This window comes from Podarcis raffonei, chromosome 8 (genome assembly GCF_027172205.1).
Source record: "Podarcis raffonei isolate rPodRaf1 chromosome 8, rPodRaf1.pri, whole genome shotgun sequence".
Lineage (NCBI taxonomy): Eukaryota > Metazoa > Chordata > Lepidosauria > Squamata > Lacertidae > Podarcis > Podarcis raffonei.
The window spans coordinates 36,279,942-36,303,582 of NC_070609.1; the positions used below are offsets into that span (position 1 = coordinate 36,279,942).

General features: G+C 47.9%; 2 protein-coding genes across 3 annotated transcripts; one reads left to right on the forward strand and one right to left on the reverse strand.

Moving 5' to 3' along the window:
* Positions 1 to 3,151: 3,151 nt before the first annotated feature.
* On the forward strand, positions 3,152 to 12,469 carry LOC128419012 (C-factor-like). Its single transcript, XM_053399250.1, has 6 exons — positions 3,152 to 3,728; positions 6,239 to 6,290; positions 9,354 to 9,541; positions 9,850 to 10,008; positions 10,539 to 10,649; positions 12,342 to 12,469. The coding sequence occupies exons 1-6, from the start codon at positions 3,582 to 3,584 to the stop codon at positions 12,453 to 12,455; spliced, it is 771 nt and encodes a 256-aa protein (XP_053255225.1). The 5' UTR covers positions 3,152 to 3,581; the 3' UTR covers positions 12,456 to 12,469.
* A 1,342-nt stretch (positions 12,470 to 13,811) lies between these two features.
* TMEM170A (transmembrane protein 170A) lies at positions 13,812 to 23,018 on the reverse strand. 2 transcript variants are annotated; one of them, XM_053399252.1, is made up of 3 exons: positions 22,809 to 23,018; positions 17,797 to 17,904; positions 13,812 to 16,581 (listed from the first exon to the last, which is right to left on the reverse strand). In XM_053399252.1, the coding sequence occupies exons 1-3, from the start codon at positions 22,954 to 22,956 to the stop codon at positions 16,451 to 16,453; spliced, it is 387 nt and encodes a 128-aa protein (XP_053255227.1). In that variant the 5' UTR covers positions 22,957 to 23,018; the 3' UTR covers positions 13,812 to 16,450. The 2 variants fall into 2 exon arrangements, with proteins under 2 accessions (XP_053255227.1, XP_053255226.1); XM_053399251.1 differs by having other exon boundaries at positions 17,797 to 17,967; positions 22,809 to 23,011.
* Positions 23,019 to 23,641: the final 623 nt, after the last annotated feature.

Sequence of the window (23,641 nt, forward strand, 5' to 3'; positions counted from 1 at the left end):
TCCAAACAGAAAGTTTTAATAGCAGCCAATTAACCGGCTAAGTAGCAGGAAAACAATGTTGGTCTTTAATCATGAAATGCTTGCTTGTTTCTACTCCACCACCCCTTACCCCTTAAATTCTTTAAATATTTTATTCTGTTGGCATCACTTCCAAATAGCTGATGAGATTAAAACATTAATCTGGTTTTAAGAGCCACATGTTGAAAAGGGAAAAGGAATCCCCAGGTATTTTGGGTGTTCGCTACTTTTTCTTCCCATCATTCACCAAATAAGCAGTCTGTAGCTACCCTTCCTGCTTCTCTCCCAAAGTCTAGTTAGGGCTTGCCCAGCTTTGGGAAGGAGGGCTCTAAGACCCTGCCAGAGTCTCGTGCCTCCTTCCTAAAGCCTGTGCCTCCCTTAGCTGGTTTGGGAAGGTGGCTTTGAGCTGTGTGTGTGTGTGTGTGTGTGTGTGAACTTCTGGCCTCGCATGCACAGGGTGCTATATTACCAAGGTCCGCCCCTCCTGCAACTGGGTATGGCTTTCGTTTTGTTTATTTTCTTTTATTCCATTTCAGTTCTTTCATCTTAGATCTGCAGAAACCAACATGCCCTCTGGGTCCATTAAGGGTGGGGAGCTGAACATTCATTTATTAAGTGCCTCCTGTCACAATGTGTTTCGTTGCGCCCCAGGGGAAAGACTTATTCAGGGAGGCCACCTATAGAAATGGGGCAAGGCCATCTGTACTCACAAGTACTCAAGGTACAAGGTTCTCCACTTCTTTTGGACTACGACTCCGGTCTGCACTGTACATTTAAAGCACTACTTTAGCCATGGATTTCCCCCAAGGAATCCTGGGAACCGTAGTTTGTTAAGGGTATTGGGAGTTGTTAGGCAAGACCCCTCGTCTCCTCACAGAGCTACAGTTCCCAGAGTGGTTTAACAATCCATCCTTCCTTTAGAGGACGCTGGGAACTGTAGCACTGTAACAAACTACTGTTCCCAGGATACTTTGGGGGAAGCCATGCTTGTTTAAAGTGGTGCAAAGGGGGCCTTTGGCAGGTTTTTAAATAAATAAAGGTAGGATTATTTGCCAGGCCCAAGCATGTATCTTAAAGAGGATTATAAACTTTGTGCCAGTTAACTACCACTCCCAGATTAACTGAGTGGCTTCCATACAAAAGGCTGTAGCTGTTCTGGCAGGCCTGCATTACAATGCTCAGGGTGGTGGCTGTTTTTTAAAGCACAGTATAGTTGGCAGCTGAATCTCCACCACTCATTTTCCTGAGAGTTGTATTAGGTTTCCTTGCATTAGCGGAACGTTGAAAGATTCAGGGCACACAACAGAAAGTGCTTTTTCATGCAGTGAATAAACTTTGGAACTTGCTCCCATAGGAGGCAAAAATGACCACCAAAAAGGATTAGACATGGAGGATACGGCAATTGATAGCTACTAGTTACGATGGCTAACGTCTCTGCATGCCAGTTACCGGAATCACAAATGGAGGATGTGCTGCTGCGTTTTAATAACTATTCTCCTCCTGTGAGTTGTAACATTATTTAGAATAAAGGTTCTCTACAGGCCAGATATTTGCATAGACAGATGACACAGAGTGCCTCAGTACAGTGGTACCTCGGGTTACATACGCTTCAGGTTACATACGCTTCAGGTTACAGACTCCGCTAACCCAAATGTTAAGAACTTTGCTTCAGGATGAGAACAGAAATTGTGCTCCGGTGGCGCGGCAGCAGCAGGAGGCCCCATTAGCTAAAGTGGTGCTTCAGGTTAAGAACAGTTTCAGGTTAAGAACAGATCTCCGGAACGAATTAAGTACTTAACCTGAGGTACCACAGTATTTGTATAAGAAATGAAACCATGCCATTTATGGGGGGGAAATGGTCATTTGACCTCTGCCCTTCCCAGGTTCTATATCCCCGGCTCAACATGACCTGCATTTGCTATCCTTATGCTAGGCATTACTTGAGTCTGACTAGTGGCTCATCCAAGTCACATTTCTTCCACACACACATCCAAACGAACTGATGCTGCAATGGCCTCAGACGTGAGAATGCAAAGATCTATTTTCCAAAGATGGACCAGTAAACATGAATCTCTGGATTCATTTCTGAATCTGCAGATAACAGGTCAAGACTGCGCAAGATGGCCCTTGAGGAGTAACCATGGGCTGGCAAGAGTAGTAGGACTGGACCCTGGATGAGGGGGAGATTGTCCAGGCACTTGTAGGGTTCCAGAAAGAAAGATCCAAGATGGAAAGAAGACAAAGTGCCTACCGGAGAGGAATGGCAAACCAAGCCTTTGGGAGTACACCGAAATGGCAAAACTGTCCGGAAAGCTAGGAACCAAGAAGACAAAGGTTCAATAAAGAAAAAATTATAATTAATTTAGGAGACCTCTGTAAGCAGATGAAAACATTAGCAGGATTTTAATAATATTTGTAGCCATTATAATGGACAATATGGAGAGATATAAAACATGGATTATGAAATAATATGCAGTTGAAAAGGTTGACAAAAAGACCCATGGAGGGAAGGGTGGGAAGTCTGGAGATCCAGATAAATCTCTAAATATGGATATGTATTTTGTATTGCTATAATTCTACACTTGTAAAATCAAATAAAAATTATTTCAAAAAGCAAAGCAAAAAGAAAGATCCAAGCCCCCACAGCAGAGAGCTGTCTGCAGGACAATTAGTATTCCTATATACATCTAAAATTCCATGGCAGGCTTGCTTTGTGCTGGATCCAAAGCTGGGACTAATGGAGAAACAAAATCTGTTGGGCGTTAATGCAGTGAGCCCTACTATCTTATCCGCAGGTTGTTGGTATGTGTAAATAAAACCATATTTCCTAAAGGCACTCCAGTCTCTGTTGACTAAACACTGGATAAGCACCTGAAAACCCTGGAATCTCTCACCGCTCAGAGATTGGGGTGGCAAATGCGATTTTTCAGCTTTAACTCTCTAATGCTGGCGGAAGTAGATTTATGCAGGAATTTCAGATTGTAATCCATTGGTCTTCTCGCTCTCTTTTTATTATCTCCCAGTCATTTCCCCACATGTGTTTTAAACCTCCTGCCAGTCCTGTGCCCTACTTTTTAGAAATGGTACCTTTTATTGTGCATTCTGTTTCAAGGATCGTTGCTTCAAGCTACGGTCTTACGAAAATGTGTGCTTGGGCCGCAGGGCACCCACCCAAAATTTTTCACTTTCGGCTGAGTTTGCCACAAATTGGGGTTGTTTTCCATTCCAGAAACCCTTTAGTCTATAAGGATTTCTGCTGTATTTATGAACTAGGCTGCATAGATTGCCATGCCTAATACATTCAGTACGCTGTGATTTCCTGCAGAGTCTCCTTTCAGCCCCAAACTTCCAGTGTGTGTTTGTTTACCCAGAGATTTCTGCCATGAGTCATAATTACAAAACGTAGCATCAACTCCCTTAACAAATCCCCGAACAAAAGCTGGTCTCCGTAGCAGTAAGTATAAATAGGCGGGAACCAGCAAGGGCAAACAGTGCCAGCTCAAATTTAAGTGCAGAGAAAATAGACGGATAGCAAGAGTAGAGGGTCTGCATCCAAGTCAGTGATGTCTGGGGCCCATTTCCACAGCGTCCTGGTCACAGGAGCCAATCGGGGTATCGGGCTGGAAATGGTGAAGCAGCTCCTGGAACTACGAGAACCACCAAAATGGGTCTTCGCCACATGCAGGGATCCACATGGAGGAAAAAGCCAGGTGAGACCGTAGGGATGGGAAAGAGGTTAGTTTCAGTTAAATGCAAACGTACCTGCTTTGCACTTTCCAGAGTTATCCGTGAGCTGAGATTCAGCCACCTTTTTGGAATTCCCACTTAATGAGCATCCACAGCCACGTACTATGGCAAAACGTGCATATAATTGCATAGAGCAGCGAGAACATACCAAAACACATTCTATTAGGGGAAATTGCTTTGCAGAAATGGTGCATGTTAGAATAAATCCACACTGAAATTATGATGAATTCTCATGAGGACTTTTAAAACAGAAAAATAGCAAACTGGAAATATGGGGCTCTGCTCTACAACTGCAAATAAAAGGTTTGTAAATGTGTGGTAAAGTGAAATATACAATTGTGGTGAGCTATAGCAAATTCAATGCGTTTTTCAAAACAATTTTTTTAAAAGCATGTTCATGACATTTTTAACGTGTGTAGATTCCACCATGGAGAACTAAAGATTGGGGAAATGAGCAACTGAAATGGACAGATTCACTCATCCCCAACTTCAGAGCTGACCATCCTTTTAGGAAGTGACAGTTTTTCACATCCGATTCCAGGCTGAGAGAGAGAAAGGGAGCTGTGCAAGAAAGTGAGTTCCACTCCATTCAGAAGTTCCATGGGGCGGTGGCTAAGTGTTCTTTGTAGCAGCCCCTGAGCTGTGGTATCCCCTTTCCACAAAAATGCATCCAGCACCTTCAGCTCTCATCGTGTCGTGCACCTCTTGACCCTGGCTGTTGACCCCTGAGATGTGTGTTTTTAGGACTCACCCTATTCTCTTTATTGTAAATTGTTTTTACCTCATTTTAAAATTATTATTATTATTATTATTATTATTATTATTATTATTATTATTATTATCTTTAAGATTTGTAAGCTGCCCTTGCTCCTAAAGAAGCCCAGGGCAACAAGCAGCAAGCTATAATACAATAAAAAACCCCCACATTTAACACATCTTAAAAACCATTCAAATACAGGTGCAGGCTGGGAAAGATCTCAGTTTAAAAGGCTTGTTTGACAGATTCTGTTTTTACAAAATAAGATTGTGTTTTCCCATTGCTGCAACCTGCCTTGGAACCTTATGGAGACAGGTGGGTAAGAAATGATGATGATGATAATTAGCAAGCGTTTACCATCTTTTCGGTTAAAACTGCTCAGCATAAGCTACAAAGGGAAAGAAGAAGAAGAAGAGTTTGGATTTGATATCCCACTTTATCTACCTGAAGGAGTCTCAAAGTGGCTAACCTTCTCCTTTCCCTTCCTCCCCCACAACAAATACTCTGTGAGGTGAGTGGGGCTGAGAGACTTCAAAGAAGTGTGACTGGCCCAAGGTCACCCAGCAGCTGCATGTGGAGGAGCGGAGACGTGAACCCGGTTCCCCAGATTACGAGACTACCGCTCTTAACCACTACACCACGCTGGCTCTCCCTTACACCCTGCATGAGAGGCAGGAAAGGGAAGATCTTCCAGGGAGGCAGGCTGGGAGAAGGGAAGCTCCCAGGTGAGAGCTGGGAGGGTCCACCACCTTTTGTGTGGTACAAGGGTTAAGGTGCACCTCTGATAGAGGCCTTGGTGTCTCCACCCTTCTTTTTGTCTCTTTGTCTTGTTTTGTTTTCTCCTTTCTTTTCTGTTTTCATTTAGATTAGTTTGGCTTTTACTGTATTGTATCATACGTTGAAAAGCTTTGGGTTTTTTGTTTTTAAGAGAAAGCTCTCTATTATTTTATCCTTTATGTTCCGAATGCTCCATCAGAGAGAGAATCCACATTTTCTGGTTTCTATCACTGGTCACCCTGTTCCTCTTTCTTTTTTCCTATATTTGCCTTGTGGGGGTTGGGAGGGGGAGGGGACGGAATGCCTTCTTAACATTTTGTTTCCTGAGAGTTTCCATAGTTCTCATTTAGGGTACAATTGCTTCGACCAGGGTTCAAATCCTCATTTGGCATGAAGCTCACTGGGTGCCCTTGAACCAGCCACTGCCTCTCCGCCTAACTGACCTCACACAGTTGTTGTGGGAATTAAATAAGGGGGAGAAAAATGTACGTCACCTCAAGCTCCTTAAAGGAAAAAGGTGGGCTATAAATGCAATTAATAATAACAGCACAGGTTACACCAGAAGTCCGTGAGGTCCTTGGGGGCCTGGCACTTATTCAGTATCTGCAGAGTTGTATGTCTGCTGTGATTCTGCAGCAGCAGAAAAAACTAGCTTTGTAGCTTCTTGAGATTCTCACCTTTCTGACTCCTGTGGCTTCGAAAAAACTGTGAAGCCAGTCAATGTCTGCGAAAATCTCAGAAGCCAGAGGCTGAGTAACACTGAGCAGTCTAGAGTGCCCCATATAACTCAAACGAAAGCAAAACAATTTGTGCAAAATAAAGTGAAATGATGCAAACAAGCCTCAGACTTTTCTGGGTCTAGCATTTGACATTTTTACAGCAGCACTGAGGAAGCCTTGAGGGTTTGTTTCGCACATGACCCCCTTTTTCTCCTTTTAGGAACTGAGATCGCTGGCTTCTAAACATCCCGGCCTCGTGATTCTGCAGCTGGGTATGACTTTCGTCTTATTTATTTTCTTCTATTCCATTTCAGTTCTTTAATCTTAGAACTGCAGAAACCAACATGCCCTGTGGCTCCATTTAGGGTGGATAGCTGAACATTCATTTATTAAGTGCCTCCTGTCACAATGTTTTAGTTATGCTCCAGGCAGAATCCTCACATCTTTGCTCTGTTCATTTTGAAGGGGAAAGGCTTATTCAGGGTGGCCTCCTGCAGAGGTGGGGCAAGGTCATTTCTACTCACTCAGGTACTCAAGGTAGATCAGTCTCCCTCAACCTGGAATCCTCCACTTGTTTTGGACTACAACTCCCATCTGCACTGTACATTTAAAGCACTACTTTAGCCATGGAGCCATGTATTCGTTGCGCCCCAGGGGAAAGACTTATTCAGGGAGGCCACCTATAGAAATGGGGCAAGGCCATCTGTACTCACAAGTACTCAAGGTACAAGGTTCTCCACTTCTTTTGGACTACGACTCCGGTCTGCACTCAACATTTAAAGCACTACTTTAGCCATGGATTTCCCCCAAGGAATCCTGGGAACCGTAGTTTGTTAAGGGTATTGGGAGTTGTTAGGCAAGACCCCTCGTCTCCTCACAGAGCTACAGTTCCCAGAGTGGTTTAACAATCCATCCTTCCTAGAAGACTCTAGGAACTGTAGCACTGTAATAAACTACTGTTCCTAGGATACGTTGGGGGAAGCCATGCTTGTTTAAAGTGGTGCAAAGGGGGCCTTTGGCAGGTTTTTTAATAAATGAAGGTAGGATTATTTGCCAGGCCCAAGCATGTATCTTAAAGAGGATTATAAACTTTGTGCCAGTTAACTACCACTCCCAGATTAACTGAGTGGCTTCCATACAAAAGGCTGTAGCTGTTCTGGCAGGCCTGCATTACAATGCTCAGGGTGGTGGCTGTTTTTTAAAGCACAGTATAGTTGGCAGCTGTATTGTAATTGAATCATTACAATACATCTTCCTGAGAGTTGTATTAGGTTTGTTTGCATTAGCTGAATTTTGAAAGATTCAGGGCACACAACAGAAAGTGCTTTTTCACACAGTGCATAAACAGGAGGCAAAGATGGCTACCAAGAGGATTAGACAAATTCATGGAGGAATCAGGTATCAATGGAATCGGGTATCAATACTAGTCACAATGGGTACTGCCTCTGCATGCTAGTTGCTGGAATCGCAGGTGGGGGGAGGGAGTGGTGCTGCGTTTTATAAAAATAACAGTATTCTCCTCCTGTGAGTTCCAACATTTTTGAGAATACAAGCCTCAGGCTTCACTGAAGAGATGAGAAACAGGTTGTTTTCTTTTCAAAAACTTCTTTATAAAAGCTTTTTTAAAGTGGAGTTCTTTAACCTGGTCAGTATCTGTGCTGGATTTGAAATAGCTTTTCCACATGGAATTGTTTTTAGTTGTTTATATATATGGAATTCCTTACATATGGAAATGGTTTTATTTATATTGTCATTGCTTTTATTGTTCATGTTTTTACTATGAAATCACTTTGAGGTTTGTGGCTGTGGTTCCCAGACACTCCCCACAACAAAAGACTATTTGAAAATCACTGAAGGTGACTGAAAATCACAGACCACTTAACGATATTTCTGCCTCTTGTCCCAATCTTAATGTGCTGGGCTGGATGCACGGCTTTTAACTGAATTTGAATTACTTCTTTTATTTCTTGTATATTGTGTTGTTGTTTTTATTGTGCTACAATCTGGAACAAGATAGAGGTGGAACAAGATGACAGAGGAAATAGTGGAGATAGACTGGTGTAGATAAATGGCAAGAGGGGCACCTGCCTGATATGCAATGGCACATATAATAGCAACACAAAGAGCCTGCCTGCTAGATGAAGCCAGTTGCCCATCTAGTCCAGCATCCTGTTCTCACAGTGGTCAACCAGATGCCTGAGGGAAACCACAAACAGGACCCAAGCACAAGATCCCTCTCTCCCAGTGGTGGAGGAAAGGGGGTGTGGGGGTGCGGCCGGGCCCGGGTGTCATCACAGGGGGGGGGTGACTAAATGAGTTAAAAATTTAAAAATTAAAATTGGGCTCATGAAACGTTTTAGGAGTGACGTGGTGGCTTAGGTGCCTGCAGGTTCCGTGCTGCCTGAAATGGCAGCATGGGACTTGCGTCTGCCTACTGCCTCTCCCTCAGTCGCCCTACAGCTGAGGGGGAGACGATGGCTCTCTCCTCCTACGGTTTCCAGCAAGTGGTAGAGGCAGAGCATAACCATCATGCCTAGTAGCCATTGATAGCTTTTTCTTCCATGTTCACCTTTGACTTTCCCTCTCTCCAAGGGCCCCCTAATGCCTTTCTTTCCTGTGTTGCTGTTTCCCAGGTTCTATATCCCTGGATTAACATGACCTGTATTTGATACCATCATGCTGGGCATTACTTGAATCTGATCATGGGCTCATCCAACCCAGTATCATCTATTATTATTATTATTATTATTATTATTATTACCCTGCCCATCTAGATGGGTGGCCCCAGCGCAGCTTCCAACACATATAAAAACATAATAAAACTTCAAACATTTAAAACTTCCCAATACAGGGCTGCCTTCAGATGTCTTCTAAAAAGTCTTATAGTTACTTATCTCCTTGCCATCCGATGGGAGGGTGTTCCACAGGGAGGGTGCCTCTACTGAGAAGGCCCTCTGCCTTCACTTCTCATAGGGAGTGAACTGCTAGAAGGCCCTTGGAGCTGGATCTCAGTGTCCAGGCTGAACGACAGGAGAGGAGATGCTCCAGGTATACAAGGGATTGTCTGCAGTTGAAGGGCAGAGGCTTTTGCCTTGAGCAGAGAACTCTTTCTCAGTCTTGATGGGGACAAGGCTGAGGAGGATGAGGGAAAGAACAAATGTGACCAAACCCATGGAGAACAGCTGTAGCTCTTTGCCATGCAGATGGTCCCAGGTTCAGTTCCCCAGGCCCAGCTTTTCCAGGTTGTCCTGGGAAAGTCTTCTCTCTGAAGCCCTGGAAAGCTATAAAGGAGAGGAAGGTGTTTCCATGACAAATCCTGTGCCCTCTTTCCACAGAGTCCACGGATGAGGCTAGCATCAAGGCTGCTGCGAAGGAAGTTGAGGTCCACCTGGCCGGAAGTGGACTAAATCTGCTGATCAACAATGCGGGCGTCATGCCCCCAAGCACCCTGGAGTCGGTGGACAAAGAAGATATGCTGAGTGTCTACCGTATCAATCTCATTGGCCCAATGCTGGTGACACAGGTAGAGCTTATCCTCATACTTTGCTAGAGGTGGCATCCATTCTTCTGGGCAAAGAAGGGAGCAGCAGGTGAAAGGAGATGTTAAAAGGCTTCCTCAACTTTAACGGAAAGCTCTCCCTGCTTATTTCCTTACATTGAATTTCCTGAGACAGGGGCTTGTCTTCCTAATACCCTGCCACACTCATAACGTATTGAAAGAGAGGGGGACAAAATATGCAGGAGGGGTCCAGCCAAGGAGAAGTTGGGAACCAAGGATGGAGGGCCTGGGAAGGGGACAAAGGGACTGCCCACGTCTGTCTTCCTTTGCAGGCATTTCTGCCCATGCTGAAGACGGCTGCTAAGAGGAGCAACAGGAAGGGGCTGAGCTGCAGCAGGGCTGCCATCATCAACGTCTCCACCATCGGCAGCTCAATCGGGAGGCCCCCTTCTATGGCCACGTTCCCCGTCATTTCTTACCGCTGCAGCAAGGTAACGTGGGCAGCACAGCCTCTCCCGCCTGCCTGCATCTTGGCCAATCTGTGCAAGTGGGGCAGGGTCAGCAACAGGGAGTGGGGCCAGGGACAGTTGCCCCTGACATCACTGTGGCCTCCTGGGAGGGGTGAATTTATAGTGCATAATCCAGCACTGACCGCAGCCCTTGTTGCACATAGTTAGGAATTGGCTCCCACAAGGTGCAGTGTGATGGTCACCAAGCAGGAAGGCTTCAAAAGGGGATTGGACGAATGGGTGGAGGAGGGTGGAGCTACCCGCAGCTGCTAGCCACATTGGCTATGTATTGTCTCCAGTGATGAAGGCAGCATGCCTCTCTTAGCAGCTGACAATCCCAAGGGAGAGAACTGCTGCCCACAGCCCAGCTTCTGGGTTCCATGTTGGAGCACCTGGTTGGCCACTGTGGCAAAGAGGATGCTGGACCAGATGGGCCGCCGGCCTGATCCAGCTGTGTGACTCGCTAGTTACCCTGTAACCTCCACGGTGCTGCTGCTTCTGTCTTTCTTCAGACGGCACTGAACATGCTCACGCGGTGCCAGGCGCTGGAGTACAAGGATGACGGGATCCTTTGCGTTGCACTTCACCCAGGATGGGTGAAGACGGAAATGGGAACAGAGAAGGTACGTAGTGGCAAAATCGCAGTTGGTCATTAGATCAGGATGTGGTAAAAGAGCGGAGGAGCAAGAAACACAGCTTGCAAACCTCTTGACTAACTAGAGCAGTGGTTCCCAATCGATTTCGGGCCACCGTCCCGTTTGTTCCATAAACGCATCCCCAGGGCTCCCTACTCTACCAAAAGCCGGAATAGTGGTTTGCATGACCCACCAAAGAAGATAGTAACACAATAAAACTCATAGCAGTAATAATTAATTGCACATTTAGTCAAAATCCAATTAAAACTATTTAGTTTAATTAATTCCACAAAATGGATGAACTTGATTCAGTCATACCAGCTTTCCAAAGTCTGATAATTCACACCCCCAGTACTCCCCCTGCCTCCCCTAGGTCAGTGGTTCTCAACCAGTGTGCCGTGGCACCCTGGGGTGCCATGGTCAGGGTGCTGTGGGCAATATTGGCCTCTGTCCCTCTTTCCTTCCCTCCCTCCTCTGATGCCCTCTCACACCTCTGTCTCCCCAAGGCTTGCATGGCTGTTTGTTGCAGCAGCCCTGGCTACAAGTTCCGCAGGCAAATGGTGCCTCTGGGGCTGGCCAGAGGGTGCTGGTTGCCAGGAGCTGGGGGAGTCTTGCAGTAAGCAAGCAACCAGGTGAAGGAGCCCAACCAGCCAGTCCACCAGCCCTTGCTGCTGGGAATGAACAGACAAGGGGGAAAGGCACTGGCCTTTCTTGTGCTTGCTGTGTGCCATGCCTGCCTGGGAGCTGAGTGCCCAGTGCTGAAGGGGAGCCTTTCTGCCAAGCAGGCCTGGTAGCACCTGCTGCCGCCCCCCAAAGGAAGGTGCTAGCCCCATGTTCACCTCTGGCCAGTCTTGGTTGGGCCACTAAGACTAGGGGCATCCTCTTCCCAGGCCCGTGGGGCAGTGTGAGGAGGCACCTCTCTTTGGGGCAGTGGGGGGGGGGAGTTCAGAGACCAGGGGTGGCAGCAGTGGCTGCTGAGAGGACTCTCAAGCGGAGGAGGCTGAGGAAACACTCCACAAAGGAGGGTGTCTGAAAAGGGTGAGAGGCTGCCAGCTCTGCAGGCAAGGGGTGGCACAACTGGACTCCTGAGCCACAGAAAGAATGTAATTGGTCAAGGGAGCTGTGGACTCAAAAAGGTTGAAAACCTCTGCCCTAGGTAATCCTGCCATCCTCCAGAGGGCAATACTGCCCACTTTGGGAACCACTGAACTAGAGGGAATTAGAACCAGGGGTTGGGCAGCATAGCTTGAACCAATACCCAGACTCTGGCCTTTTTCACCCAAGTTGCCAGGAAGGAGGTGGCTGGGGTCTTTTCCCTGCAGAAAAGTCTCCATTCTTGGGACTTTCTTGCATTTCCTCCACTTGGCCCTGCTCAGAAGTGAAACTTATCCAGCCCTGTGGAAGGTTGGTTCCTGGCAATCTAAAGCCTTTAGCAGCCATGGCCCCCACCCAGGTCTTCTTGTGATTTTTTTAAATTAATAAACTGTTTCGCCATAACTATGCTCAAAGCGGCAAAGAAACTGCAAGCAGGGAATCCATAAGATAGAAGCTTCTGCAGCTCAAGGTGTCTGGAAACACCTGGTGCCCCCACCTTTCCTTTCCCAAGTGGCCCAAGTCTGGTGTCCTCGTGGCGGGTTTTGGTTTGGATTTTCAATGCAAAAACATGTTTGCACAATGCAGGCGGAACTGACGGTGCAAGAGAGTGTGCAGGGGATCATCCAAGTGCTTTCCAGCATCAACGAAGAGAAAAATAGCCGACTGGTGGACTGGGAGGGGAGGATTGTGCCCTGGTGAAGCCAGCAGCCAAACAGGGATCTCTCCCGATGGATGTGTCTGTGTGTCCCAACCCAGGTCAACTACAAGTAGTGTGGTTGCATCTAGCTGCCATGACAGCACAAGAAATAAATCACATGGCTTTCATAACCTGTCCTGGTCTTCCATCATTTCTTGCTAGCCATAAAAATGCACCAGAGAAGCAAGAGAGACTGAAACACACTGAATAGCTGTCAGGGCTGGAGTCAGGCGTAGGTTAGCAATAAAACAACAAATCACCCGGGGCCAGTGAACTCTTTATTCAAGCAAACAAACCATATCTCAGGCCTAGTGGTCTCAGAATCTGAAGGGTGTGCATGCACACGAAAGCTCATACCAAGAACAAACTTAGTTGGTCTCTAAGATGCTCCTGGACAATTTTTTTATTTTTTAATATGTTTCTACTGCATCAGACCAACACTGCTACCTACCCGAATCTAGTGGTCTCAGCAACTCTTTCCGGGTCTTGCCCCAAGGAAGCAGTTGTGAGGACTGATGGTCCCCGTCTTCACCCCACTCCCTAAGGCTCTTCCCCTGGTTCCTTCCCCCGTTGCTTAAGGCTTCCTTGCCTTCTTGCCTCTCATTTGTGTGTGTGTTCTGAGAGACCAGGGAGAAGGGGCACTGGACACAGCAGGAGGCGATGACTCTCTGTCTTCTTCCAGTCTGCCCACACTCAGTCTCGGAGTCTGCACTGCTCTCTGCCACACCCTCTTCCTGCTCACTAAACCCTGTTGCCGCGTATGCTCCCAACACCACCTCCTCCCAGTCTGCTCCTTCCCCCATTGACCCCACTCATCATTCTCCCACCACCAGTCCCTGGGCTCTGAGCCTTCTTCCCCTGGGGACTCCCTGCCTGTTGCCTCCCACCACTCCTCTGCATCCAGCCAATCCATGACAATAGGCAAGAGAGGGCAAGAGGGATAGGAAAAAGGGGTGGCTGTGGGCTATAGCTCAAAAGTCCCAGGTTCAGTCCCTCCCATCTGAAATCATGGGGAGCCATTGTCACTGAGTGTGATACTGAGCTAGATGGCTTAATGGCCAGGAACACTATAAATACAGTTTCCTAAGTTCCTATGATTCCAGTCCCTTGCAATTAGAATACTTGCAATTGCTTGCTATGCCCAGAAAATAGTGGGAGTCTTCTTTCAATGGGAACCACTACAGAATATTGAGGCACAGACAGCACAAATCTTCATAGGAACTGGGTGCTTCATCTTTGGAAGTACTAGCCAAGAGATGCAGAACCCTGTAAAAGAAGTATTAGCTTCTGCTGAATCAGCAACTTCCCAGATACCTGCTGAGAACGACTATAAACAGATTTGCCAGTCACAAAAGACACAAGGATCAATTGGGATTTTATTAGCTAAAATACCAAACGTGAAAATCAGAAGTGTTGGTAGAAAAATAAAAACTGATATTCACAGTCCTGTTCTCCCTGCCTTATAAAGCTTTGTTCACGTTTGCCACAGCAGTTAGTGGAACAGTTCGGGGGGAAAGAGCTTTGATGCGGCCTCTCCATCTCCCGCACAAAGTTGGGCTCACGGTTGCAGGCCTTGGAAAGAGCTTGCTGAAGAAAAGGGGGTTCCGCCGGCCACAGTCCCAACACATGGTGGGGTTCATGAGAACAGTAAACAGCATTGATGCATTCACAAGAGATCCGCTTTTAGGCTCCACTGGAATTCAACAGGTTTCACATTTGCTAAGCGTTTGGTAGACCCTTCCCCTACCCCAAAAAAAAACTTAACAGGACGTTAACATATTAAACTGAAGAGAAGAAAGTTAAGAGGAAAAAAGATCAGAATATGATACCAATGTTTTTCAGATCAGGGGAAAGTTAAAGTGACAAATTATAGATCTAAAGTGCTCAACCAGCCTTAAGGCATGGGGAAGCCCCAACCAAGTGGTTGGAAATTCTACAATGTGGTCAGAGAATCTGACTGGCTAATCCTGATTTGTTATCTACAAAAAAGACAGCCATTCCCTACCTACCTGCCACAACCACCCTCCCCCGGTCAGCCTCTGCAATTGAAGAAGTGAAGGTCTGTCATTGCTTGGCAAAGCCAATCACATGACCCAAGTTCTACAATGGAAGGGTGACATGGGGAACGGGAGAGGTACTGGACAAAAAGATGCATGTCACCAAGAACTTGGATTATATATTTTTAAAAGCCTAACTGATCAGAGCCAATTTAAACATTCAGGGAAACATCATCTCCTAAAGGATGTAGGGGAAGTTTGTTTCAAAGCATCCCACAACCGTCTCCCTGTAAGAGCTGTCTAGTTATTGACAAGGGAGGCATTTTTAAACAAGCAATTCCCTGCTTGTATTTTGACACTGTACAGTCTCAGGAGAGGACTGTACATCTCCTCCCCACCCCAAATACGAATTGATGCTGCAATGGCCTCAAGAGTGAGAATGCAAAGATCTATCTTCCAAAGACGGACCAGTAAACACGTAGAATCTCCGCCACCCCCAAATCTCTGGAGGAAGCATTTCTGAATTTGCAGATAACAGGTCACGACTCTGCAGAGGATGGCACTTGAGGAGTAACAATGGGCTGGCAACAGTAGTAAGACTGGACCCTGGAGGAGAGGCAAATTGCCCAGGCACTTGTAGGGTTCCAAAAAGAAAGATCCAAGTCCCCACAGCAGAGAGCTGTCTGCAGGACAATTACTGTTCCTATATACATACTTCTAAAAATCCAGGCCTATATAACAAAATTTAAGACAACAGATTATCACAATACTCCTCACGTAATACAAGTGTTAAGAAATGTTTCACATGGAATCTGCACAACCTAATCAACGAGGACATTATTAACAAGGGAACAACCCAGCGTTCAGGAACTGATTATCGTAGCATTTACTGAATTTCATCCAACTACCATTTGTTTCGCAACAAGGGACACAGCGAGAACCTTCACGGTTCGGTAAAACTGCACTTCATATCCATGCCACATATTTTGAGGTAGCAACAAAGCATTCTCCCCACCACCACTTTTGTCTCAGCCTTCGCTGCACTCTAAACACAGCAATGACCAGAATCCAAGAAGATTTTTTGCAGAAGAAGCCCCTCTCTCTTACAGTTTCAAATTCACATTCTTCCATAAGAAAAGGTTTAAGTCCATTAAAGTGCATTCCCTGTCAGGAATCAGATTTAGTGGTGAAGTTTCTCCAGCGGTACTATCCTAGGATGGATACTTTCGGTTACAGTAAAACAGCTTCACCATCACACATTTGTTTGCTGAATAAAAATTAAAAAAAATTACCCCAAAACAGAAAAGCTTGGCACTTAAGGTTACAAAAATGTTTACAAAATATAAACAAAGAATTGGCTGAAAGCTTGTTCAATGGCGGATGCAAACATTTCCAGGCTACATGGCAGTGCTCCAGAAATATTCAGACAAAGGGTAGGGAACCTGAACTCCAACAATATCTGGAGGGGACAGCTCTCACCGTTCCTGGCTGTTGGCCATGCTGGCTGGGGCTGATGGGAGTTGCAGTCTAACAACATCTGGAGGGCCAGAGTTTTAAACCTTCTATCCATCCCCCACTCACTCACACATTCCTTGTATTGTTTGACAAAAAGAGACTTGATCTAAATATTCTGCACCAATGTCTCATTTTCAGTTAGAAAGCAGCCAGGGTTGTGCCAGAATGTCATCTGGAGACTATAAGATGTGTTTGTAGAAGGATGGTTTCCTCCAGGATCTTCAGCCAGCTGGCCAAGGATGAGTTGGGGCTGCTCCAGGCTGCCAGAGATAATTACTGGAGAAAAATTGCACGGATCCACTGAAGTTCTTCCCAGTGAAATGAATGGGGCCTGTGTCAGAACATGGCAAAGCTCTTCTGTGGCCTCCATCCATTTCAGTGGGGCTTGCATAGAAGAACTTCCCCATGGACATGGCCTTTGACCTCTTCACCCCCGGAATCCTGCATGGTGCTGATCTGTTTGCAATGGCATCTGATGCGGGATGCTAAAGGGTGGCTAAAATCCGTAAGAAAGAAATCATCACCACACCGAAGGTCTGCCCCACTCCAAAAGTCATGGCCACAAAGGGGATCATGTCCTTTCCAGCAGCTTTGTAAACACCGGCAATCGCAGCACCTGTTCAAGAAGGGGGAAAAGGAGAATCATAGATTAGTTGCTCATGTCCCATCATCCCTTTCTTCTCACTTGATAACACACAGCAAAAGAAATGAAGGAACTGTCATTCACTTTCCTTCTTCTTCAACCTGGTGATCTCCATATGTGTTGTATTGCCACTCTCTTCAACCCCAGCCAGCATGATCTGGGACTCATGGGAGTTGTAGTGCAACAGCATCTGCACAGAACCTGGTTTTAGGAATGCTGCTAAGCCAATAGTTAAAAAGCACAAGATCAGCCTGCTGGGTGAGCAGTTGTTTTCACATTTTAAACTCTGCTCCTCCTCCAGGGAGCTCAGAACAGCATATACGGTTTGCTTACCCTCCCCTTTTGTCCTCACAATGTCATCCATGGAGCTTCAACCCTGAGTGGGGGATCCATACCTAAGGCTTCCTAGCCTTAGTAGAAACCACAACACCACTAGTATGAATACCAAAGGGTCGTCCGAAAGCAGGGCACAATAGGGATAGCTTCTGCTGTTGTTAACATCAAGCATCTTGGAGTCGCATACATACACCCTCACTGACAGCCATACTTCTGGCTGTCACAGGCTGGAAAGATGGGTAGCAAAGAGAAAAATGGCAATCCCCAAATGGCCTCTCAACTTTCAAAAGGTGTCAAACCGTCTCCATGACAGATGTGATTGACAGGTGGCATTGTCCAGCCAGTCAGGACCCACCTGGGTCAGAAACACTTTTAAACAGCCCAGGCTCACTCAACATTGCTCATCTGACCACCTACACATGTGAGGACACGAGAAACCCACTTGTAAGTAAATTTGATAGGATAGATAGGCTTGAATGAAAGGGCTCTTTTTGTTCTTTGACTATAGCAACATTCTGCCTCTTCCATTTATCCTCCTCCTTTCTTTTTTATTTTTAACAAACCTCACAAAATGTGGTTGTTGAGGTCTTGGGTGTGTTTCTGCGAAAACTCCCAGGATTATTCCAAACTCCCGTGCCTAATTGGTCATGTTATGTGGGGGGGATGGAGGAGAAAGACAGAGAGAGAGAGTGCTATAATGTAAACTCTTCATCTAGTGAGATTTTATGAGTCTGAGATTGGGAATCCCAGATTTGTTCCCAATATGTCCTGTCATTGGACACAGAAACAAGGAGATTGCTAGGCTGCTGGGATGCAGCTGGGGCAAAGGAATGTTTCAAACAGCCAACCTACTTGATAAAATCCCAGCTGCTAATGGCCCCACGAAGCCCATCAGCAGGATGCTCACCGACATGAACCTGCCGTATCTGTGCCGCCGGAGAGTGAAGAGGGCCAGGAGTGCTGCGGGGATGTGGAAAAAGAGAGACGACACCATTGCCCACAGGAAGACGCCATACCACATCTCTGCCATGAGATAGGAGAAAAGAGGGTAGTAAGAGCAGAAAAGCAGCCACTTGGATCAGGCCAAAGGGCCCATCTGGTCCAGCATCCTGTTCTCACAGTGGTCAACCAGGTGCAGTGTGGGAAGCCCAGAAGCAGGACCCCAATGCAACAGCTCAAAAGTAATGATTACGTGCTGTTCTTTTTTGATACTGCCTTTAGTTTTATCACGGTTTGAGCTTCAGCAGTTGGACCATTGTTGCTTTTTAATTATTAGCTGTTTTATGCAACTCTAAGGAAGAAAAAGGGACGCAGGTGGCGCTGTGGGTTAAACCACTGAGCCTAGGACTTGCCGATCAGAAGGTCGGCGGTTTGAATCCCCGCAACAGGGTGAGCTCCCGTTGCTCGGTCCCTGCTCCTGCCAACCTAGCAGTTCGAAAGCACGTCAAAGGGCAAGTAGATAAAAAGGTACTGCTGCGGCAGGAAAGTAAACGGCGTTTCCGTGCGCTGCTCTGGTTTGCCAGAAGCAGCTTAGTCATGCTGGCCACATGACCTGGAAGCTGTACGCCAGCTCCCTCAGCCAATAAAGCGAGATGAGCGCCGCAACCCCAGAGTCGGTCGCGACTGGACCTAATGGTCAGGGGTCCCTTTACCTTTTTAAGGGAGGAAAAAGTAGGGTATAAGTCTTTTTAAGTAAGAAAGATAGATTAGCTGCTTTGTCTCATGCATTAAAGTATCTTGGGGGCAGCTCTGTAGTCAGAAATAATAATAATAATAATAATAATTTATTATTTATACCCCGCCCATCTGGCTGGGCCTCCCCAGCCACTCTGGGCGGCTTCCATAAAAACCAAAAATACAGTAAAATATCACACGTTAAAAACTTCCCTGAACAGGGCTGCCTTAAGATGTCTTCTGAATGTCAGGTAGTTGTTTATCTCTTTGACATCTGCTGGAAGGGCATTCCACAGGGCGGGCGCCACTACCGAGAAGGCCCTCTGCCTGGTTCCCTGTAGCTTTGCTTCTCGCAATGAGGGAACCGCCAGAAGGCCCTCGGCGCTGGACCTCAGCGTCCGGGCAGAATGATGGGGGTGGAGACGCTCCTTCAGGTATACTGGACCGCGGCCGTTTAGGGCTTTAAAGGTCAGCACCAACACTTTGAATTGTGCTCGGAAACGTACTGGGAGCCAATGTAGGTCTTTCAAGACCGGTGTTATATGGTCTCGGCGGCTGCCCCCAGTCACCAGTCTAGCTGCTGCATTCTGGATTAGTTGTAGTTTCCGAGTCACCTTCAAAGGTAGCCCCACGTAGAGCGCATTGCAGTAATCCAAGCGGGAGATAACCAGAGCATGCACCACTCTGGCGAGACAGTCCGCAGGCAGATAGGGTCTCAGCCTACGTACCAGATGGAGCTGGTAAACAGCTGCCCTGGACACAGATTTGACCTGTGCCTCCATGGACAGCTGTGAGTCCAAAATGACTCCCAGGCTGCGCACCTGGTCCTTCAGGGGCACAGTTACCCCATTCAGGACCAGGGAATCCTCCACACCTGCCCGCCTCCTGTCCCCCAAAAACAGTACTTCTGTCTTGTCAGGATTCAACCTCAATCTGTTAGCCGCCATCCATCCTCCAACCGCCTCCAGACACTCACACAGGACCTTCACCGCCCTCACTGGTTCTGATTTAAAAGAGAGGTAGAGCTGGGTATCATCCGCATACTGATGAACACCCAGCCCAAACCTCCTGATGATCTCTCCCAGCGGCTGCATGTAAATGTTGAAAAGCATGGGGGAGAGGACAGAACCCTGAGGCACCCCACAAGTGAGAGCCCAGGGGTCTGAACACTCATCCCCCACCACCACTTTCTGAACACGGCCCAGGAGGAAGGAGCGGAACCACTGTATGACAGTGCCACCAGCTCCCAGCCCCTCAAGACGGTCCAGAAGGATGTTATGGTCGATGGTATCAAACGCCGCTGAGAGATCCAGCAGAACTAGGAAACAGCTCTCACCTTTGTCTCTAGCCCGCCGGAGATCATCAACCAGTGCGACCAAGGCAGTTTCAGTCCCATGATGAGGCCTGAACCCCGACTGGAAGGGATCCAAATGGTCCGCTTCTTCCAGGCGTGCCTGGAGTTGTTCGGCAACCGCTCGCTCAATCACCTTGCCCAAGAATGGAAGATTTGAGACTGGGCGATAGTTGGCCATCGTGGCCGCATCTAAAGATGGTTTTTTAAGAAGCGGTTTAATAACCGCCTCTTTCAGCGGGTCTGGGAAGGCTCCCTCACGGAGGGAAGCATTCACCACCCCACGAAGCCCATCGCCCAGTCCTTCCCGGCTAGCTTTTATAAGCCAGGATGGGCAAGGATCCAGGAGACAGGTGGTTGGTCTCACTCGTCCAAGCAGCCTGTCCACATCCTCGGAGGTAACAGATTGGAATTGATCCCACACAACTTGACTAGACAGAACTCTAGCACTCTCCCGCCCCGGCCCTGCTCCCACGGTGGAGTCGACTTCTTCCCGAATCTGAGCGATTTTATCTGCAAAAAACTTTGCAAAATCATTGCAGGAGAACATGTGGCCCATACTGGGCCCCGATGTTGCAGGTGGTTCCGCTAAATTGTGAACCACCTGAAAAAGTCTCCTGCTGCTGTTTTCTGCAGATGCAATAGAGGCGGCGAAGAAATTCTTCTTCGCCGTCGCTATCGCCACTTGGTAGGCTCGACGTTGAGCTCTAACCTGTGTCCGGTCAGATTCGGAATGAGTTATCCGCCACCGGCGCTCTAGCCGTCTCAACGATTGTTTCATTGCCCTCAGATCCGTGGAAAACCACGGGGCTGTCCGGGCTCCATGCAATCGGAGAGGGCGCTTCGGAGCCAAACAGTCAATAGCCCTGGTTAACTCCACATTCCAGCGGGCCACCAGGGAATCAGCTGAAAGGCCATCAACATGGGATAAAGCATCCCCTACCACTCTCTGGAAACCATTTGGATCCATTAAGTGGCGGGGGCGGACCATCCGAATTGGTCCCACCTCCCTGCAGAGGGGATGGGTCGCAGAGAAGTCCAGTTGCACCAGGAAGTGATCTGACCATGGCACTTCTTTCGTTTCGCTTTTACTTAGTGTCAGATCACCAACATCCATAGAGGTAAACACCAGGTCCAAGGCATGTCCGCGGCTATGGGTTGGGCCAGACTTATTCAGGGACAGCCCCATGGAGGCCATGCTTTCCACGAAGTCCCGAGCGGCCCCTTGTAAGGTCGTGTCGGCATGGATGTTAAAATCCCCTAGGACGACCAAGCTAGGTGTCTCCAGGAGAACATCCGCCACGACCTGAAGCAGCTCGGGCAGGGAATCCTTGGTGCAGCGGGGAGGTCGGTACACCAAAAGGAATCCTGTACTGCCCCTATTGCCCAACTTCCAGAACATGCACTCGGAAAACTGGGTCTTCCCAACAGGACGCCTGGTGCAAACTAATGACTTCCTAAAAATCACTGCAACCCCCCCTCCCCGCCCACATGACCTGGGTTGCTGTGCGTAAGAGAAACCTGGTGGACAAGCAGCGGCAAGGACAGGCCCATCTGCTTCATCCAACCAAGTCTCTGTTACACATGCCAGGTCAAGTCCTCCATCCATGATCAAGTCATGGATGGCAGTGGTCTTATGAATCATTGACCTGGCATTGCACAGCAGCACCTTCAGGTCATGTGGGTATCCCTTGCTGATTCTAGTATCCATCCGGTCAGGACCAGACCCGGAAGCAGGAATAGTCCTCAGACAACGACTAAACCTGCCTCCTCTGTAATGACGTGGTCTAGTCTTAGCGTAACTCCTCCTCCTACCCGTGATCACTGAGATCGGTTGCCCCAGTGCATCCCCCCCTGTGGAACATGCCCCAGCCATTTTGTGGGCTGGGGCCCACTCCCCGGCAGCCCTGACCCCTCCCCCTAAGAACAAAATAAGATCTTAAACAAACAAACAAAACCAATAAAACAATACAAACAAAAAAAAATGTAAAAATTACAAAAACATCAAAATAAAAATAAAAAGATTCCCCAAGCCCAACCAAACATCCATCCCACCCCCACCCGCCACATACAAAAAATCCAAAAGAAAAATTTTAAAAACATTTTAAAACCACTCTAAAAACACTCTGTGCTCCCCTGGCAGCAACAACAGTCCTGGTGAGGCCTGTCAGGCCCCGCCCCCGGCCAGATGGTAAGTGGCAGGAAGGAGCAGGGCCCTCAGGCACTCACACAGGGGAGTCCTCCTGGGCAGCAGGCAGCAAGCACCACGCAGTCCTTATGAGGCTTCAGGCCCTGCCCCAGGCCAGATGGTAAGTGGCAAGAGCAGGGCCCTCAGGCACTCACACAGGGGAGTCCTCCTGGGCAGCAGGCAGCAAGCACCACGCAGTCCTTATGAGGCCCCAGGCCCCGCCCCAGGCCAGATGGTAAGTGGCAGGAAGGAGCAGGACCCTCAGGCACTCACACAGGGGAGTCTTCCCTTGATTAATCTATCTGTGGACCCCAATCTACCTGTTGCCTACCCTTGATCAGCCTTCGCCAAAGGGATGGCCTCCCTCTTTGGCTTTGGGCTGTGACTTCCTGGCTGGGGCTGATGGGGGAATTTCCAGGGCGGTCTCCACACACTTTGAGTGGTGAGAGCAGCAGCCTTCCCAGGTCTTGCCCACCTCACCCAGAGACTCCAGGGACAGGCGCCTCCCTTTCCTTCAGTGGCACCCACAGTGACCCTGTCCTACCCCTCCAAGTGATACGGGGGAAGGAGGCGACCCGGTTATGTGCAGAGGGCGCCCAACCCCTTCGCGGGGCCTTGGGAGGCAGGCGTGGCGTGAGCCCCGGCACCTACCTGTGAACTCGCAGAGGGATTCGGCGCACGCGGCTCGGGTGACGTTTCCCGAGCGAGGCACCAGGTGGAGGCTCAGGATCTGGTGCAGGAGGCCCCCCGGGGCGGGAGGGACCGAGTCGTCGCCGCCGCCGCCGCCTCCTCCCTCCATGCCTCCTTCGACATCAACATCCGGTCCGCCAGTGCCACAGAGAGGCAATGCCAGAGCGGCCCAGGCAAGAACTTCCGGTGCACGAAACGGAAGCCGCCCTTTTATTGATGTACTGTACTGTAAACCGCTTTGAACGTATTTTTTACGACACAGCGGCATACAACTATTTTAATAAGTTAAAAATGAATATAAGGTCCAGGTTTTAATAATAATAAATGAATAAATTTATTGAATTATCGACGCCTGAGCTCGACTCCACATTCAGGCAGCCTAGGCCGCTTCGTCCCGGGCCTAGCATATCTCGTTAGGGTAAAGAGAAGGAGGGGCAGTGGGGTGAATATAAGTCATAAATGAAAAAAGGAAATAGAAGTAGAAGCTGCCTCAGTGGGAGAAGCCCGTTGTACCCTCAGACTGCAGCTCCCGTCGTGGATTACTGAGTTTATTAAAAATAAGTATAGAGCCATGACCACTCGCTGCGTCCTTTTCTTCTTCTCCATGGGATTTAATAGCGCAGCAAGGCCGAGGGAAGGGCCCTGTCATCGTCACCCACTGGCAACAGTACGATCGCACTTCACCCACAGCCTTTTAGGGAGCCTCAACTTTTTCACAAGCCGCGATTAAAAAATATATATCTAAGCGTTGTGTCACTCTAGCCTTCTTTATCTCTAGCGTTCATATAGTGAGG